Below are 19575 nucleotides of genomic sequence, written 5' to 3'. Positions count from 1 at the left end.
TTCTACCAAAAACACATAAAGTGTAACAACCTAAGTAGGTCCTTGTTAATCGGAGTTTGAATGTAGCAAGTGAATGCAACTTCAGGCTCTAAATTCCCATTCTACATGTATTTACCCTTTCTGACCACTTGATGACAGTGTATACCTACATTGAGAAGGCTACACATCAGAGGTTGATGCCATAGTGGCTAGATATCAGCTGGCCTATCAAATAAAAACCAAAGGTCACCGGTTCAAACACATCATTGGCAATTGCGTCATATCCATGACAGCAGTGACTGGAAGAGTTTCTGGGTACCAGGGAGACTTGGACTTCAGCCCATGTGACAGGTGTTCTGCTATGTTCTGAATGTCAGTGACGGCCTTCCTGTGCTCTACATGGGGTCAACAGCAACAACAGGTGTCACAGTCCGTGTTAACTAATGAAAAATTCACACATTGAAAAACTGTCAGGCATGCTTAGGGAGAGGTAGCGCTCTGCCAAGGTAATTCAACTTAAAGTCAACTTAGTCTAAAATTCTGAGAAACAATCCTAACAGGTGTCCCTCCTCAAATCCTTAAGAAGTCAGATGGTCTGATGGACGATGACCACTCCATGACAGGCTCGGGTTTCGGACCAGGGGGCCCAGGTAAATTTAGTAAGACGCTGTCCACTTGCACATGACAGTCAGACACTTGACAGGATCATAGAGTAAAGACGCAAGTCCAAGACTGGATAGGACTTGTGGAATTTTATACATAAACGTCTGTTTAGAGATACCAAAAAACAGAGGACCGCAACTGGGAGTAAACACACTATGGAATCATGATATCAGCAGAGGATGAAGAAGAGTTTGATGAGAACTTTAGCACTGACACCACATGGAGCTGGGTAAAGTAGTTTTTAAATCATTTGCATATGTGGATAAAACAGCATGAATTATGGGTAAAATAGATTTTAATGAGCAGAACCAATTGATGTTAAAAGTTAGAAAAAAGTGTGTGATTGTGCTTTAACTTGCCTGTAGTTTACAGAATGAATGAAGAGAAGTGTATTCAAGCACTTGTATGCTTATATCACCACAGAGAAGGAATAAAGGTATACGTTTCATCATTTAAAACATTTTTTAAATTCAATCTGAACCCTAATAAAATAATAAGACTAATAGCATTTGAATGTGTAGAGTCATGTAGCTGTTTCTTAGGACAGCAGAGATAGTGATACCCGAGATATGTCTTTCAGTAATCCTCCCTGTAAGGCGATCTGCTCTGACTCAACTTGGGAGAAGCAAAAAGTGGGTGAATGGGGGGACACGAAGGTACAGGGATGAAGCGAGCTGGCAGGACAGCCTGTTGGATCAGGGGATCTTCTCACCTCTGTCTGTGGATTTCTGATATTTAATCACTTGTTAATTTAGGGATTCCATGTCGCATGAGACCAACATGGGTCAAACAAAATGACACTTGAGGTAGTGGTAGTGCTAATTTGATTTTAGGCAAACCTTTCATAAATATAACATGTATTGCTTTGTTTTCTGTAATTTTGTGTCAGATTACACTTTCATATTTCAAGGGGTAATGAAAAGGGAAGTTTTTAATCATGTAGCTTTTTTAGTTGTGATTAAAACATCCTAAAATATATTTGTGGATAGTGATATTCCTTTTTGAAATATCCCAGTTCAATAAAATAATTTTCTACTCCTTTGTAACAGCCAAAACGCATCAATGTTTTTGTCAAAGAGTGTGTACTACTCTCATAATCTCACTTAATCAGGAGAAATACTTTTTTTTGTTTAGCAGTTCCAGCTAATATTTCTGTCACGTCTCATGACTCTCAGACCACAATAGCCTGATCCAATCAGAGAGCTCCATACCAACAAGTGTGTAAAAAGATTATGCAATGAATGTGTTAAAGTGCCATACCCATGCTGAGTCAACTGAAATTACATTAGAACAGAATGGCTGCTACTTATTCAATTCGTTAAGGCACATTGTGAGGAGTTAGTCAACTTCGTGGTGGATCACTCATTAAAATGATTGTTAGTGTTCTTCCATTGCATTGCATAAGGTGATGGACAATTCGGGTTTTGGGTGCAAACAAATTTTAACCTGGAAGTAGGCTATGAATGATCCCTTGTTATAGATTTATTTTTTTAAATGTGGGAGCTGATGTTTTCCCTCTCCTAGATTCTAAAAAATATACCTAAAAATCACTTGACTATTTTTGGCAAGTATAAAAACGTAGAGTAAACAAATGGTTGCCCTGCTGCGGTGACAACGGTGCATAGCAAGCAGTCAGGTCACTCATACATCCCTAATTGTGATTGGCTGAACTGAGTGTGTGAGCGAAGACACTCCCCCAAGAAGAGAGGGTGAATTTGTTGGTGCAAGGCTAGATAAGGTCAACCTAAAGGGAGCTTACCAAATTAGGCCACTTATACATCAGTGTGAATAGATGAGAAAGAAAAACACAATACAGTTGAGGGATCGGTGTGGAGGATGTTTTTTTGTTTTTCCTCTGTTGATGAATGTTGCTGAGTGGTTTAGTGACAGAGTCATATGTCAACTTGTTTGTTGTAGCCTGATAGGGGTCACAGCACTGACCATACATGAAATTGCTATCACATGCTGTTTCGTGTTCAGAGTACATCGGCTGCTCAGCTCTTCCTGGCAGGGCAGCTCATTCTTAGAAGCTGAGTAAGGGCAGCTGTAAGGCTCATATATCCTTAAGAAACTCAGTAACACTTACAGAAACATGGACGTCTGTAGACGTGTCAGAATGGACTGACCACTGTTAGAGTTGTAAAACAGTATAACGTTATGCGTACAGTTATTACAGGACTATTACTGGATCTAATTTGTAATTTAATTTCAACTTTTTATGCAAATGTAAAATGAGGTCCATCCATGTTGTTTTTTTGTTATGTCAGGGAAACCTACTGGGTCACAAGTTAATGAGTTGTTTGGTACACTGTCAATTATGAATGCAGTACTGTGGTGAATTAACTTGTAGCTGCACAGCGGAGAAGCACTTCCTTAGAAATTAAGGAAAAAGGCTCAGTCTGAATAAGAGATTTGAGAACACACATTATCAACATTTCACTGGAAATCCCCTGAATTAAACATGGTTAAAGGACAAAAGTGTGATTGCAGATCTTACAATATTTCTTTCCAAATGTATCCCTTCTCTTGCGTTCGGTCATACCAAACCTTCCCATACTATTTTCGGTCAAAATTGACCAGTTTGTTTTGCATTGTGATATCTCTGGAACCCCTTATTCAATTCTGATGGTTGACATCTCATTTGAACAGTCAAAGCAAGTAGAATCAATGGGTGGCAAACAGAACGAGACCATGGGTGAATTTCATGTTATAATTTTGCAGTAAGTTCAAAGATAGTGTTTACTGTACATTACTATATATTATAAAAATGCTTGCCATGTGGGCTGTGTTCACTGGAGATGGAAATGTTATTATTCCCGTTCCAATGATGTATGGGATGTATTGATTTGATACAAACAAGCCAGTGTTTCATTGTGTTGTTTCAACTACAGTATATGGTTCCGGACCCACCGGTGGGCCCATCAAACATTCACTGCATTCAATGTGTGTGTGTGTGTGTGTGTGTGTGTGTGTGTGTGTGTGTGTGTGTGTGTGTGTGTGTGTGTGTGTGTGTGTGTGTGTGTGTGTGTGTGTGTGTGTGTGTGTGTGTGTTTGTGAGAGAGAAAGAGAAGGTGTGTGTGTGGAGGAATACATAAGGTCTTAAGGCAATTGGATGAAAAACACAATATTTATGATAAAAAACAAAGTCACTCGGTCAGATTTGACCCGGAACGCAAGAGAAGGGTAAAGGTAATTTTGTAGACGTAGCAATATTTTTATCATTCAAATTTGGCAGGGTTGTTATGAACCAGGAGAACAAATATAAAAAATGTGCAGACTTAAATTTCAGTTGAGGCCGCAGGTCAGTGTAAGTTCAGCAGGTCACTAAAGCAAGTTCTCAGGCAATAAACTGGTGGTGAGACTGAACATGTGGAACTTGTTAACCACAAAACACATAGACACACACACACACACACACACACACACACACACACACACACACACACACACACACACACACACACACACACACACACACACACACACACACACACACACACACACACACACACAGCTGAAGCAGTGCTAATGACCAACATCTCTGAAATTGTACGCCGTGACATGCACTATTTGCTACTCAACACATTTTCAACTAGTTATATTTATTAGTGGATCATATCTTTGCTTTCATTTCGCAGTGTGAAAATGACAGTGTGAACATTTCAAAAGTACACCACAGCCCCACAAGATAACAACACACAGAGCTCAGCGTTAGTCGACTGTGGTGGAAAAACCTTCACAAAGACACACATTCTTTTCACTCTGGTTTAGCCCAGAAAGTCTGCATCACAGACTCTGGAAAAAAACAATTAACCCCCCCCCCCCCACACACACACACACACACACACACACACAGGCTGTGTTCAAATTTACACATGAATAGATAAAGAGAAAGTCACTGGCATTAATGCTACTTTGATGCCAATAAAAAATATTTCCATTTTTCATTTATTTGAGTGCATAAAAGGTCTACATTAGGACAGTGTTATCAGTTAATAACCTATTAGATGCTTATATATGTAGTATGTGTCGTTTGCAACAGAAATGCCTCGCTTTGATAAATACATAAACAGATTTAGCTGGCAATGAGTTCTTCAAAATGACTCAACCAGTCAACCACATCCTCGTTACACAGTTTCACTACAGGGTCTCAGGCGACACATGGCATGTGCTATAATGCAAGCCTGTGATTGGTTGGGAAAATCACCTCACAGCAGTAGACTGGGAGATTTCAAACGATGACGTAGATCCAAGTTTTCCCGCCGTCATAACACAGTAGCTGGGCTTCCTTCAGAGCTCTTTAAACTGAGACACAGTAGCGTGGTAATGTTGTTCTAATTTGTCATTTCACATCTTGAATAAAGTTTTTACATGCAAAACATAAACCAAAGGCTATATTTTATTGTTTTAAACAGATTGTTGTCCTATTTCACAAACTTTTAAATACACAGTGAAGTGTGCTATGCCCTAATAAAGCCTAATTTGTTGGCTCTTGTTTTCAAGTACAATACTAACCAGAAAACGAAAAATGCTATAAAGAAAACGTACGTTTGACGAAGCCATTTCACTCCCTGGAGCGATGTAAACAAGTAGCTGTAATTGTGTTGCCACTGTGGCAGTTGAAACGATGAGTTTGGCAACTCAACGGCTCGACGCTGATTGGTCAGCCGGCGGGTTTGATGTGAATGATGTCATCCTCTATCGAGCCTTGCTACTGAGAGAGCGAGAGAAACAGGGGCGGCCAGAGGCAGAAATTAGTATCGCGTTGTTGGTGAAATAGTCCGTTGTTTGTCAGTGTAAGTCGGTGACAGCAAGTCGAGGGTTTATTAAACACTCAGACATCACCTCTACCGGGAAACGAGGCTCCTGTGATGTGTTGTTGAGCTGTCATTCACCGCTGTGGGAACGCCAGCCTCAATGTGTTGGTAAAGGCTGTCAGCGTATCAGCTATAGAGGTAGGAGACTGCTTTATAATGTATTGAATGCACCTGCCTGTATGTCTCATTTTAATTTGTTGTATACTATGTCTGTCATGAATGCTACTGCTTTTTACTCATTATATAGGCTACTCTTCACTTGGGATTTATTTCTAACATGTTCGATTTGCACTGTCAGGATATTGTGAGTCAGCTTTTTACCTACATCTATTGGATTTGTATTGGAAGTCCCTTTAAATGTGTGGTTGGGTTGGTAAAACTGTAGCAGATTGGTGTGAGGTAATGCATCTTTTTCAATTTAACTCCACACCTACCTCTTCTAAAGACTGAGTCTTTTATTTTCTTAAATAATGATGAGTTTAGATAATATTGTGATGAATTATGGGAGTGTAGTAGTATGAGTAATGAAAGACACTGTAAAACATTATCTGCTAAGTGGCTCAGCCAGAAACCAGCCTGCAAGGGAATGCTCAAACCTGCAGATTGTAAATCCATTAAACTCATGACCACACCACAGTTAAACACAAGTCTCTGTCTTTTTTTAAAATAGGATTTCCCAGAGGCTCAGTTACCACCCTTTTTTTTGAAAACCCAAGCAGTTCTGTCAGTGTATCGACACATTGTTCCTCTTTTCATCTGTAAAACAAGAAAAACTATTTTTGGATGTGGCAGTGTTCACACAAAAAAGTATTCTGCTTTGAAAATCAGCTTGGTCTGTAACTAAATGCCTCAGTGAAAGCAGACATTAATAATTAAAAAGAGTTAAGGTCATCTATAAGCGGCATTTCAAGACTCAGACATTGTTTTGGCTCATCAGCTGCTCTAAAAATAGCTCTCCTGTTCTTCTGCAAGGAGTCTGTTCTGGTGTTCACATGCTCAGAGGGAAGGGGGGATTTGTTGGCCTTATTGTTCACTGTTGCTGCAACATTTTTGGGGCCCACTGCCAACTGAGTCAAGGTCAGAACCCCTAGAAGTCTCCAAAGCTATGCAAATGGACATCTGTTTTTTGATTAATGTAATAATTAAGTCAATGGCACGAGCAGGGATGAGGTTGAATACTCTTCAGATGGTTTTAGTTCATTTCCTTAGATTCTTTTCTTCATCGGATGCTCCTATCGGTTTGATTTAGAGTCACAACTAGTAGGGAAACTGTGATTATTGAGAGGTTAGAAACAAACACAGTTGCAGAAACATGTTTACTTTGAAAGCATTTGTTTTGCTTGTTCCAGTAACGTAAGAACAGAAATCGGCTTGTACAGTAAGTCTTGGTTACGTAATGAGCTAGAGGACTAAACAATAACATTTAGGGGACGTGTGTGCGTGTGTTATAAAGCCTGTGAAAATATGGTTTCAAATCTGAAATATTTCTCAATGACGGCTCTGAAAAACTCGGAACATTTGCTTCAACAGGACTGTGTGTTGTGGGTTGATAGTGACAGAAATCTCTAGTTGGAAATATCCAAAACTGATAAATTTGGTTTTCTGGAGCTTTTAGTGCTGAACTTCACATAGATGTGATCCCAGCTAACCTTTTCTCTGTTACTGTGTATGATTAAAGTCTCTCTGTGCATGAGAAATTGACAAACCCAAACAACACTCTAGTTCTTGCGTAACGACATCCTTTACCTTAAGTCCACACATTGTTGACATTCACCCCTCTCAGAAAGCCTACATGTTCTCAGTATTTCCCATGACGCCTTAGCTCAGCCAAATAACAACCGGAAAGGTTATAACATCACATTCTCATGAGCCCAGACTGGTCTAACTTGGTTTGTCCTTTGACCTCTGTTGTCGGGGGGCTGCAGAATGAAAAAACAGTCGGATAGGATTTCCAGAAAAGAGGATTTTTCTACAGAGTGTAGACCAAAGTCCATCCTGGGAGAAACTGAGCAGGAACCAGCCTCCATGTCCTCTTTCTCTAGCCATACCACTCACAGTGCAGCTCAAAAACTGACTTCAGATCAATTAATTATATAAGAATAGCTTCATGCCCCGAGGGAGAGCCGTACGTCAGCAGGGGTTTGATTGATGGACTGAAGAATGGCACCGGAGATCCCCGGTCATAAACACCTCCTCCTGTAACGGTTGACTGAGTGCGAGGAAGCTTCATGGGGCTTAGTGATCCAACTATTAAAGGAATACTTCACCCCCAAACTGAACATTCGTACATCTATTTCTCATCCAGTGTTACCTTGAAGAAAACTTGGTGTGTCACTCCTTTCAAGGTGAATGAGAAAATGTACTTCCATAAGGACGTGTTCTAAATTGTAAAGTGATGGATAAAAATGAATAGATAAATGAGACTTGGATTATTCTGCCTAATTATGTGAGAGTTTGTAAACAGATGTCTTGATATATAGTTTTGTTGTTTTTAAAAGGTGTCCCCATTACCTTGTTTTTTGAGTTTTCGTTCACCGTCAAGCCATGCTATAAAATCTAAGTCTTCTTCACAAGTTCAAAGTAACACAAGGTCAGTAATTGCTTTTTAGTAGCAAATGCAGGCCTTAAAGTGTGGATGTAGTTTACAGTTTTAATGCTAAGTCATTTATTTTGTCCCGTCTTCCAATGTTCCATCCACCAGACCCGTCAGACGATGAACTACGTGGGCCAGTTGGCGGGCCAGGTGTTCGTCCAGGTCAAAGAGCTGTACCGAGGCCTCAACCCCGCCACCTTGTCCGGCTGCATCGACGTCATCGTAGTGAGGCAGCCCGATGGATCCCTGCAGTGCTCACCTTTCCATGTCCGCTTTGGAAAGATGGGAGTCCTCCGGTCCCTGGAGAAAGTGGTGAGGGGAACCGCCTTTTGATGTCGCATTCAGAGAGCTGTAACCTTTGAGATGCTCCTGGAATTGATGTCTTGTTCAGCTGTAATTCTGCATGCTGCGGAAATACACTGCCAGAAGATGAGATGTGCACAAAATAATGACATTTTTAAATATGTTGTGCCTGTGATTGACTTTGATTTAAATATTTTTTTATTTTATGTACCTAGTACTTTATCTTTATACGAGTTCTCTCTTAATTATAGTTATAAGCCCTCTGTTTAGCTGCTTGAAACTGTCTTTTTATACTATTTTCTGCATGGATTTTCTGACTGTTGTTTATCTGAAGCACACTGAATTGCACTTCTTTAAAATGTGTCATAAAAATGAAATTGCTATTGCTAATGATAATTATTTTTCCTCCAGGTGGATATGGAGATCAATGGAGAGCCAGTGAATCTACACATGAAGCTTGGGGACAATGGAGAAGCATTTTTTGTGCAAGAAACAGAAAATGATCAGGTGAGCATGACACAGCTGCAGTAAACAGCTTTCTAAAAAGGTGCTTGGTTAGAGTGTATTGCAACATCTGTTAAATAGCGGACCCCCTGAAGCCCAGACACACCCATTTGTACAACCAACAAGCGTTATCCAAACTATCCACCTCCTCGTACTGGAGTAGTTTGAATAAGGTGGCGCTGTGTGCATAAGTTGGGAGAGCAGCCAGGAATTTTTTCCTATCCTTTTTGGCTGAACAGCATTCCTCTGTTGATCAGCTGGTAAATGAGTCCAGGCTTTCTGACCTAAATCAAACGCTGTGCCCTCATGACTGAGGATCAACCACAACTCAAGTTTCTTGACAAATAAATATGCTTTCAAGTAAAACATGTTGATTTGTGAATGTGGTTATTTGAGAAATATTAAAAGGGTGATAAGTCGTAGTAAGACTGCTCTTTCTAAACATGGTTACTTGTTGTGTTTTCATGTGGCCCAGGAGAACCACTCACAACTCAGTTTGAAATTCATGGAAACTCAACAGCTGTTTTTCCTCAGTTTTTGGAAAGCAGATTTTTTTTTTTCCCAACACCAAGACAGGCGAGTCACATGTACGAGTAGTTATCCAAATATTTCAACACAATTGTATATACGTGAGGATGTGTGTAGATAAAGGACACGACGAATCAGTAAACTACTGAGGCGCAGGGGCCTGCACCAACAAGGGAAGCCGGTGATTTATTCTCCCCACAGTGGTGTCAGATTCCCAGGCCAGGACGAGAAAGGAGGGGAGGAGGCAGGGGGGGGGGACTTCTGGCACATGAAAGTAAAAACATGTAGTTTCAGACCACAAATGATGTGGTCTCTCTCTCTCTCTCTCTCTCTCTCTCTCTCTCTCTCTCTCTCTCTCTCTCTCTCTCTCTCTCTCTCTCTCTCTCTCTCTCTCTCTTTCCACATGTCTACACACATATTTCCCCTGCGCTAACTCCAGGAGACCCTCCTGGAAAGCTTTTTCCTTTTCCTAGAAGGAAGTTTTTCAAAACTGACCTCATTTCACAGAATGAAGTTGTTTTCTGATTGGCTGATTGTTTTTTGCTGGCTAAGAGTCTCCTCACAGCGGAAGTGGTTGCAAACAATTTGGCAGTTTTGCCTCAAACTAAAACAAAGCAAAACACTTTAGAGTAGAGTCAAGTTTTAGTGGGAGTTGTTCCAACATTTGAAAATGTAGTTTTAACCTGCTTACAGAAACTCTCTAGAATCGAGAATTTAGCTTTTCAGTGCTTAATGTTAACTCTAAAGATACTGAAGACTCTAAAGACACTTTTTACTTTTGGTGTGGTCTGGAGGGACAATAAAAGACTGCCTACAGCACAAAAAAAAGTTATCCACTGTTGCGATAACATTCCTTCATCCAAATATATATATTTTGTATATGATTTGGGATAAAAATCACACCCACCTGACATCATCAAGAATGAATGTTGGATTTTAAACTTCGTTTGTCAACTAAAAATGTATTCATTTATCAATTCTTATTTGCAAATACATTCTTGCACACGTCATTCATTTTGAAGTTGGACATTAATTAATACAAATGAACAGTTTTGAATGGCAGGACTCTTGTTGATGTTTCGTGTTTTAAATAGTACCAAACCTATTATAGTCTCAAATATATTTAATTGATGCATTTTTTTCTCGTAATTTGATTTCTTGAAGGAAGTGGTTCCTTCCTACCTGGCCACCTCTCCCATCTTGTCGGACGGGGCCTTTCTGATGGGCTCCTCCCTGCTGGGGAAGGGCTCTGGGCCGCCCATACAGACACTGGGCTCCATGGGGACTGCCGGGGACTCTGGCAATGGGATGATGAAGAAGAGGAGGAAGAGAAGGAGGAAGGTCCGGGCGGACAATGTCAGGAGGGAGGACAATGGGGACAACTCCGAGGACGAGGACATGTTTACCATAGACATTAGCTCGGATGAAATGGGGATGGGGAGCAACAGGTGAGGCAATGCGGAGAGAATTAAAGGGGCCCTATTACACTGCCTGTGCTGTAGCAGAGCCCAGTCTGCTCTGATTGGTTAACTGGCCAGCTCTGTTGTGATTGGTAAACAGCTTAAAGATGTCTCGTCCCTTGGCCTATCACGTCCAATTATTTTTGGAGTGCTAGCCAATAGAAGTGTGAGTGTAACATAGTGATGTCACTAGGTTCCCGAAGTAAACAAAGGAGTCGTGTGAAACTCCCTCTGGAGATACCTTAGGGATTTAAGCCTTTGCAAAACTTTTACATCACATCACACTTACTTGTGTAACACCCTACAGGAAAGGGAAGACCATAATAGGGCCTTGTTAAGAAAGCAAAAGTAAATACATGTGAGGTGCAAGGAAAGAGGAAACGGTGTACTCGTGACGGAAAAGGGAGGGGTGGACTAAGAGACAGGGGGATAGAGTATAATACATCACTTAAATTAGCTTTGAGAGCAGCTGTAACAGAATCAGTCTGGCAGGAAAGAATAAACAAACCAGCGTCTGTAGTGGAAAAGCCTCCAGCCACACACACATGAAGTCACTCAAGACGTATATGGGAACCACTTCTTCAGCCGTGGAATTTTAACAAGCAAAAAAAAAGGAGCTTTGCATTGAAAAGGGAGAATATTGTCACTGTGTGTGTTGTTGTTAAGGAATGTTGCATGTGCATACAGTATGCCAACATGCAGCTATAAGAGCCAAGAGTCATAAATGCAGAGGTTGTAAATAGCTGCTACAAGACAGATTTATTTTCATCTCTGCACGCCTGTTGGGGAATACATTGCATTAAAATCCTGATCTCATCTGTACTGAATACTACCTTAAAGTATCACTGAGCTTACACTGAGTAGTTGTTTTTTTGAAGTCAAAGAAAAGCTAATACTATATGAAGCATTGTAGCTACAAGAGGAGTGCAACAAGTCCAGGTTTGGTCTCTGAGAGTCTGAAAATGGGTTTAAAGTGAAAGTAAAACTACATAATGTTACAAAATAGAAGACATACGACATTATTAAATAATAAAAGCACATTCATGTTATTCAGTGATACATTTACACTATTTTTCTGTGTGTTCAGGATTTCATCTCGGGACGTTTTAAGAGACGAGAGTACCGGCGGCTCTTTCAAACAGACTGGCATTCGCACACGTTCAGATGGAGACTGGAGCCCTATCCAGAGGTGCTTCACTCACTCATATAATGATGTAATTATTCAGAAAGCGTCTCTGTATTGATGGTTGATCCCCTTTTCTTCTCTCAGTCCTGGAAACTCTCGTCCCACTTCTCCCAAGAGCGACTCTGAGCTGATGATCAAGCCGTCAGACGCAGCCAATCAAGATCCAGCCATGCACTGGGCGTGGGGAGAGCTGCCACAGGCCGCCAAGGTTAACAAAAAAGTCAGATGTACATGCATAGGAAGAACAAGTCTTTCTGTATGTGTGTAGTCATTTAGTGTCATCCTCTTCCCTGCTATTCTAGCCGTCTTTCCTCCAAGTGAAACCCAACCCTCCGTCAGTTTGCCCAGTAACCATCCCGGTGTCTGAAAGCACACACTTCCGCGTGATAACTCATGAGACGGAACAGAGTGGACCCTGCACTGAAATATCAGCACTCTCCCTGATGATACCACAGGAGACCAATGGGGAAACAGTCGGGATGGAGGCAGAGTCCATGACAGCAGGAGGTGTAGCAGCTCAGATGTCAGAAATGGAGGAGACGATGCCTTGCCCACCGGGCAAAACCGACTCTCCATCCAAGAGAAAAGGTGACAGCCGAAGGGCAACAGCACAATAAAATATTTCATTTATTCTGAGTGTCAAGGGCAGATCTGTTTTATTTCTGCACAGCTCAAGGGCATTTATTTTTTTTATATTAAAATTACACAAAAATCAGTTTTTAGATAACATTTTTCTGGTTAACCTCAAGCCAAGTAACATTTCATGCATTGTATCAGGGTGAGCTACAGCGAAAAAGAAACTGGAATCTAAATGTCTGTAAAAAAACAACTCTTAATTTATTTTGGGGGTAAAATTACACATTTTGAGGACGTGCATTCTTAAATAAAATTAACCACACTGCCTATTTTTATAAAGATCATGAACTTTACTACAGATTATGAAGAGGACGCTTCTTCACCCTGCAGACTTTTTCACTCTGCGAATGAAAAGATGTATTGCTTATAAAAGTGAAAATAATTTTATCTGTAAACTAAGTTAAAATAACCAATCCCCCCAAAAAGAAAGATTTGTTCATGAATGAACCCCAGCAAGTATACATTTATTTGAATTGATTTGTATCTCTGTTGCAGATAAGAGAAGCCGCCATCTTGGGTCTGACGGGATTTACCTGGATGACATCACAGACCTCGAGCCTGAAGTGGCGGCCCTTTATTTCCCTAAGAAGTACGGAAAAGCAAGCAAACACACAGTCATAATTTAAACGCAATTGAAACAGCCGAGCTTAACGATACTCGGTGGTTCTCTTCTCCGCTGTAGTGAGGGTGTCACGGCGGTGCGGAGCGTCTCAGACCCGGGCCCCCACGGCAGCAGCCTGTCCCCACAGTCGCTCAGCTCAGGCGGAGACAGCGGAGTGGACAGCTACTGCGACCCTTTGGCGGACATGCCGACTATCGCCATCTCTCTGTGCGGAGGACTCAATGACAACAGGGAGATCACTGAAGGTAGGATTCCAAAAAGCGCTTAAAAAAAAAAAATTGCTGTGGAAAAGCTTAACTGAGCATATAATGTGTGTGTGCTTACAGAGCAGTTCCACGAGAAAATCATCTCTTACCAGCAGTTTTCGGAAAACCCCTCCATCATCGACGACCCCCATTTAGTCGTGAAAATTGGCTCCAAGTAAGGCATTCCCACTTGCTTCAGTGACGAAATGTGTGTGTAAATATAGTACAACAACAAGCTATAAAGAGTTTACGATGCACTGTGGTATGGATTTACCTGCCAGGCATTACAGCAAAGACTGCAGAGTGCAGGATAGATTGCGCTCTTGAAGAGGTTTTTTGCAAAGACGTCTGGCTGCCAAAGGGTTTTTTAGCTGCGGTAATGAAATTGATACAAATATATTTTGTTTTCTCCATCAGATACTATAATTGGAGCTCTGCAGCTCCACTTATGCTGGCTTTGCAGGCCTTTCAGAAACCTCTGCCAAAGGTAAGAATTTGACACCCGGTACAGACATTAGTGACTCAGGTGGTTGTGTTACATGAATACCATTCCCCCTTTTGACTGAACCCGGTACTGCATGCTGCATATGAATATCCCTGTGCAACTATACTACTGATTTTACTATCATAACATTGCATAATACCTAATGTGGCATTTATAAACCTAATAATTGCTATGTTATCGCAGTCTTTATGTTGTGTGATTAACAGCCAATGAATTTTTCTTAAACTTTGTCTCTCCCTGTGTTCCCCTCCTTCCCTACCTATCGTTGCATCCATGCATTAGCCTTCCTGCCTAAGTTATATTCACTCCGCCTTAGCGTTTCTTCTCTGTTGTCTGACTGGTGTTTTTGGCTACAGCTCTGTATGTCAGGAACAACTCTTTTTGTTGCATGTTTTTATATAAACTTAATTTCCCCCCATTCCAACCGCGGACACATTGCTGCTTCTGTGTTACTGTTTTTGATTTACTCGTCTGCTTTGGCTTACGTTTTTATTTTTAAGCGTGTTTTTTTTACGATGTTGTGTTGTGGTTTTTTTGGGGTTGTGTGTGCTCCTCTCCAGGTTGCAGTGGAGAACATCATAAAGGAGAAGATGCCAAAGAAAGGAGGGAGGTGGTGGTTCTCCTGGAGAGGCAGGAACAGCAGCACCAAATCGGTAATTTTTTGGATGATAAAGTCGCTTTTTTCCAACAATATTTGTATAGTTTTTAAAAAAAGAGCATTAACCCTGGCTGTCCTCTCACAGGATTCTGTCTCTGATCATGGGGCCTGTGGGTATGATGAGCAGGATGGTAAAATGTCAAGCAGGTGAGAAACCCTCCAAATATTCAAGACAAAGAATAAAGTGAGGGAAAGAATGGACCTCCTTTGACACACTGTCCACCTGTCTTACGCCAGACACAAAGAAGACTCTTCCTCCAGTGATGAAGACCACAGGGCAGCCTTACAGAGCTCTGCACCCAGCCAATCAGAGCCAGTTCTAACACTGGGAGGCGTGTCTTATAAGAAAACACTCCGACTCACATCAGAGCAGCTTGTGAGTGCTGACATTGACATTTCTTATGTTATTAATAGTTACCTCCACGTTTTATATCTAGTTTTCTCTCTCTCTCTCTCTCTCTCTCTCTGTCCCACACACACACACACACACACACAGCTGTCCCTCCAGCTGCAGGACGGTCCTAACGATGTTGTGTTCAGCGTGACTACTCAGTACCAGGGGACGTGTCGCTGTCAGGGAACCATCTACCTCTGGAACTGGGATGACAAGATAATTATCTCCGACATAGATGGAACCATCACCAGGTGTGTGACACATGAACGTAGTGTTTGAATACATAAATCTACAAACACTTTTACATCTACCTCTACAACACAGTTCTGATTAGTTTGGATATTAACACATCATCTGAAAGTCCAAATACGTCCGGTTTCAAATGTATTATAACTGAAACACAGATATATATTAATTGATTGATATAATACGATTAAAAGCACCTCTCAGTCCACTATGTCCAAAGTGAGTTCATATTTTATGTTTTTTTAAATATAGGAAACATAATTCAACCTGTTAATTAATTTAAAGACTTTGAGTACACAGAAGTCCAGTCAGATACGAAATGATGGGGAACTGCCTTTTTAATGTAAAATCTGTACATAGGACTTATGACATGATTTGCAAAACCCTGTATGTTTGTACGTTTTTTTTTTAATAATAAGGAAAAGCCTTTTTACACATGTCTTGTGTCTTACTGTTTGTCTCTAGGTCGGACACACTGGGTCATATCCTGCCCACACTGGGGAAGGACTGGACCCACCAGGGCATTGCACAGCTCTACCACAAAGTCAGCCAGTAAGCATCACATAACTGTCATAATGTCAGATGTTGATTGCCTTGATTCGTTTTGATCAAAGCAAATTATAAAACGCACATATAGCTTAGGTTACGTACATATTTTACACCAGAAAAGCGAAAAGCAAGCTCTGAAAATAAAAACAAGTGATCATGAATAGTACTCATGCTTGTTCTCTCGGTTTCCTCTCTCACTCCGTCAGAAATGGCTACAAGTTCCTGTACTGTTCCGCTCGAGCTATCGGCATGGCAGACATGACCAGAGGTTACCTCCACTGGGTCAACGAGAGAGGCACTATGCTTCCCATCGGCCCCGTCCTCCTCAGCCCCAGCAGCCTCTTCTCAGCTCTGCACAGGTCTACAATTTAAAAGAAACACACACATATTAGTTCACTCTATAGTCACCATTTGTAAGATAAGAAATCACTTGAGCGTTGTTGAACTGTGATTGTGTGTTTTTGTGTGACAGGGAGGTGATCGAGAAGAAACCCGAGAAATTTAAGGTGGAGTGTCTCAACGATATCAAGAACCTCTTCTTCCCCAACACACAACCGTTCTATGCAGCGTTTGGCAACCGACCAACGGTACACACACTTTATATAAAACTACAACTCATAGGTCATTTAAAGGTTGTCTCAGGTGTTTAACATAAGGTTTATCTGGAGTTTTCTGGTTGCAAATTGATATTTTTTGCAGGGTTTATTATAGATGTAGCTTGAATTCTCATTTATTTTTGCAGGATGTATATTCTTATAAAGAAGTTGGGGTGCCACTGAACAGGATTTTCACGGTAAACCCAAAAGGCGAGCTAGTGCAGGAGCATGCCAAGACCAACATATCATCGTAAGTCCCATTTACACAATATATCCTGACCTCAAAATGACTCCAGGAATGATCTCTCATCATCCACCCTCCTCGCTTCAGATACGTGCGTCTGGGCGAAGTGGTGGACCATGTGTTCCCTCTGAAGATGCGATCCTCCTCTTCAGACTTCCCCTGCTCGGACACATACAGCCACTTCACCTACTGGAGGCAGCAGCTCCCCCGGGTGGAGCCTCAGGGCACTACACCTCCACAGAGCCCTCGCCCCAGCAGCTGACTGCCTGCGGCCTGCTGAGCACTGATGGTGTGACGGTTACATGTGTGTGATTTCTGTAGAAGATGGAGCACTTTGAGTGCACAGCAGGGGCCACTTGTTAAATCTGCTGTGAAAACTCTTATAACGCACAACATGGATGTAAGCGCACTTTTATGAAAAGATGGCCTCCGTAGCTTTCTGACTAGATGTATGTATATGAGAATGATAGTAATTTATTCAGACAGCTTAGTACATATATTATTTTTGAGTGAGTGCTGACATTCTTTCAGTAGTTAGACCTTCTATGGTATGTATGCGGACAGTTGCATAAAATATTTATGGCATCTGTGCATCACACAGAACAAAGCCACATCAAAGCGCAAGATAATTCAACTTGTGCCATATGGTAGATGCAGAATTTATTTTCTTACTCTGAACTTTGAGACTGTTACAGACCCTCAGCATGGAAATGCAGAGAGAGAGATATATATATACATGCATGCTGATTTTACATATGTTATCTATTATTTAGTTTGAAAGAAATCAGTCGAGTGGGTATAAGGTATATAGTAAGCTAAGGGAGACACTACAGGAAACACATTTAAATTAATGGATATCACAATGAGGCAATTGCTGTGTCTAGCCCAATATCACACATTTGACATTTGTCTCAATGGACTTTACAGTTTATGAATAATATGAATACGATTACGACACCCTCTGTCCTTATACCCTCACATCGAACAAGGAAAAACTTCTTACGAAACCCCAGAGTTACGGGGGGAAAATGGAAGAAACCTTATTCTTAGATCCAATGTTGGAATTTGTGGATTTAGGAGACATGTACAGACATAATAGACCAAATGAAGATAAACATTTGAAAGTGTATATTGGATTTTCTTTCTACAAATCTGAAAGAAAAAAGGTAATGGAAGCTAAAAAGCCCACACTCCAAACCAGGACATGTTTTTGCCTTAGTGTCTCGCCTTAAGATGTATAACAGAGCACAATGAAAAAATGAATGAATGAATGGTTGTAACTGTAGCCTGGCTTATCTTGACAGAGGTCATGTTTTGAATATGGTTTAAAATGAATATTTATTGTGGAAGCAAAGTGACCAGACAGGAAAACAAAAAAGCACAACCTTTCTAATGGTCAAAATAACAATGGTCTTTTCTCTTAAAAAAAAAAATGTGAGAGGAATCATTTTTATTTTTCTATTGAAATCACACAGGGGTCACATTTCTGGTGACCTTCATGAAATGCCCATACATGTATCCTGTGACCTCTCTGATGTATATGTTATCCCATACACGCCATTAAGTATGTCTCATTTACTCATATGATTACATACTCATATAATCCATTACCCATTGTTTTTTAATACAAAACCCAAGTCTGAAAACCTTCAAACATTTGAAAAGTGATCCTTAATTCTTACATACAGGTCCCACAGGTAACCTGAGGTCATATAAAGTATTATGAGCAACAGCTGTAATCATGATGACATGCCTTGTGTATCAGTGAACACCTCAACAGTATTGCCATATTGAGTAAGTGTTTTTGTGAAAGATGATGTGTATATAATGCTTTATTATTCTTTCTGTGAAAGAGCTAAAAAAAAAAAAAAGCCTGAAAACGTATTATATTTACCTTGACTGTGAACAAAATGATCAACAATTTGTTCATGTTCCCCCTCCGTACTTTCTCTGGACCAGTTCACTGTTAAATGTAATTTAACTCAATAAAAAAGCCTTGGTACAGCAGTGAGTTTGTGTGTCAATATCTACTCCACCCTGTATTACCTTTCTGCAGGACAACTATTCATTCACCTGAGTACTGTGTGAGTGGTGTGAGAATTATTCAGATCCTTTGCTTAAGCAAAAGTTATACCCCACTGAAAATACTTTAATACATAAAAACATCCTGCATTCAGAACCTCATTTGAGTTAACCTAGTACTGCTAAGAAGGATTCAAGTGTATGTTGCATTCTAGTTCCTCCTTTATATACCATTGGGTAGTTGAATCTCAAGCAATGCATCATGTTCTATAGGTCATCATATCCTTAAAGCGTCACCGTAAGATGTAGGTAAACATTTTCAACACAATATACTTTTGTCTTTCAATTTTAAAATCTGGTCAATCGATTTGGGGTCATTCACATCATCTATTCAAAACAACTTTGTTTATACCTGCTTTTTGTATTTTCTCATTTATTCCTTTATAGTGAGTTTGAATATTAATCTGTTCAACTCATTGGACTGCCTTTTTGGTGTCTGTAAAGGACATTTTATAAAGGATGGACATTTAAATTAGCTTCTGAAAAGTAACCAATATTGGCTCTGAGATGTCATTGAGAAAGTTAAAGCTTAAAATAATAACAATAATCTCATGTCGAATATGCCTTAATGTACCTCAAATGTTTACTGAAGTACAGTAGTTTCTCTGGTAGTAGTCACATTTCAGGCTGCTGAACGTGGTAATCTGAGCAGGCCTTGTCTTTACAGCCTCCATTAGTCCTTGAGGATAAAAAGATGAGACTAGCACAGGAACACATTACTGGTATTGTGCCCAAATTGTGTACTACACACTTTATCTAGACTCA

At 40.5% G+C, this 19575-nt stretch overlaps 1 protein-coding gene across 3 annotated transcripts; it reads left to right on the top strand.

Annotated features, from left to right (window-relative positions):
- The first annotated feature begins 473 nt into the window (after positions 1–473).
- On the top strand, positions 474–18735 carry LOC134876751 (phosphatidate phosphatase LPIN1-like). Of its 3 annotated transcripts, none has more exons than XM_063901875.1 (20): positions 474–629; positions 8161–8364; positions 8767–8862; positions 10552–10835; positions 11935–12036; positions 12118–12241; positions 12336–12621; positions 13165–13258; positions 13352–13536; positions 13618–13711; positions 13954–14023; positions 14602–14694; positions 14785–14846; positions 14937–15075; positions 15196–15344; positions 15805–15891; positions 16095–16247; positions 16361–16475; positions 16631–16734; positions 16816–18735. In XM_063901875.1, the coding sequence occupies exons 2-20, from the start codon at positions 8173–8175 to the stop codon at positions 16988–16990; spliced, it is 2604 nt and encodes an 867-aa protein (XP_063757945.1). In that variant the 5' UTR covers positions 474–629; positions 8161–8172; the 3' UTR covers positions 16991–18735. The 3 variants fall into 3 exon arrangements, with proteins under 3 accessions (XP_063757945.1, XP_063757943.1, XP_063757944.1); XM_063901873.1 differs by lacking the exon at positions 474–629 and adding an exon at positions 656–871; XM_063901874.1 differs by lacking the exon at positions 474–629 and adding an exon at positions 5374–5597.
- Positions 18736–19575: the final 840 nt, after the last annotated feature.

This window comes from Eleginops maclovinus, chromosome 15 (assembly GCF_036324505.1).
Source record: "Eleginops maclovinus isolate JMC-PN-2008 ecotype Puerto Natales chromosome 15, JC_Emac_rtc_rv5, whole genome shotgun sequence".
NCBI classification, from domain to species: Eukaryota; Metazoa; Chordata; class Actinopteri; order Perciformes; family Eleginopidae; genus Eleginops; species Eleginops maclovinus.
Note: the sequence above shows the minus strand (reverse complement) of the source record. Positions and strands in the feature narration are given on the sequence as shown.

Excerpts from the sequence above, each read along its gene's own strand:
- LOC134876751 (XM_063901873.1), top strand. The coding sequence starts at position 806 with ATGATATCAGCAGAGGATGAAGAAGAGTTTGATGAGAACTTTAGCACT. Across the intron at positions 15,076-15,195 it reads GACTCACATCAGAGCAGCTT|CTGTCCCTCCAGCTGCAGGA; the intron begins GTGAGTGCTGAC and ends ACACACACACAG. Across the intron at positions 15,345-15,804 it reads ATAGATGGAACCATCACCAG|GTCGGACACACTGGGTCATA; the intron begins GTGTGTGACACA and ends GTTTGTCTCTAG.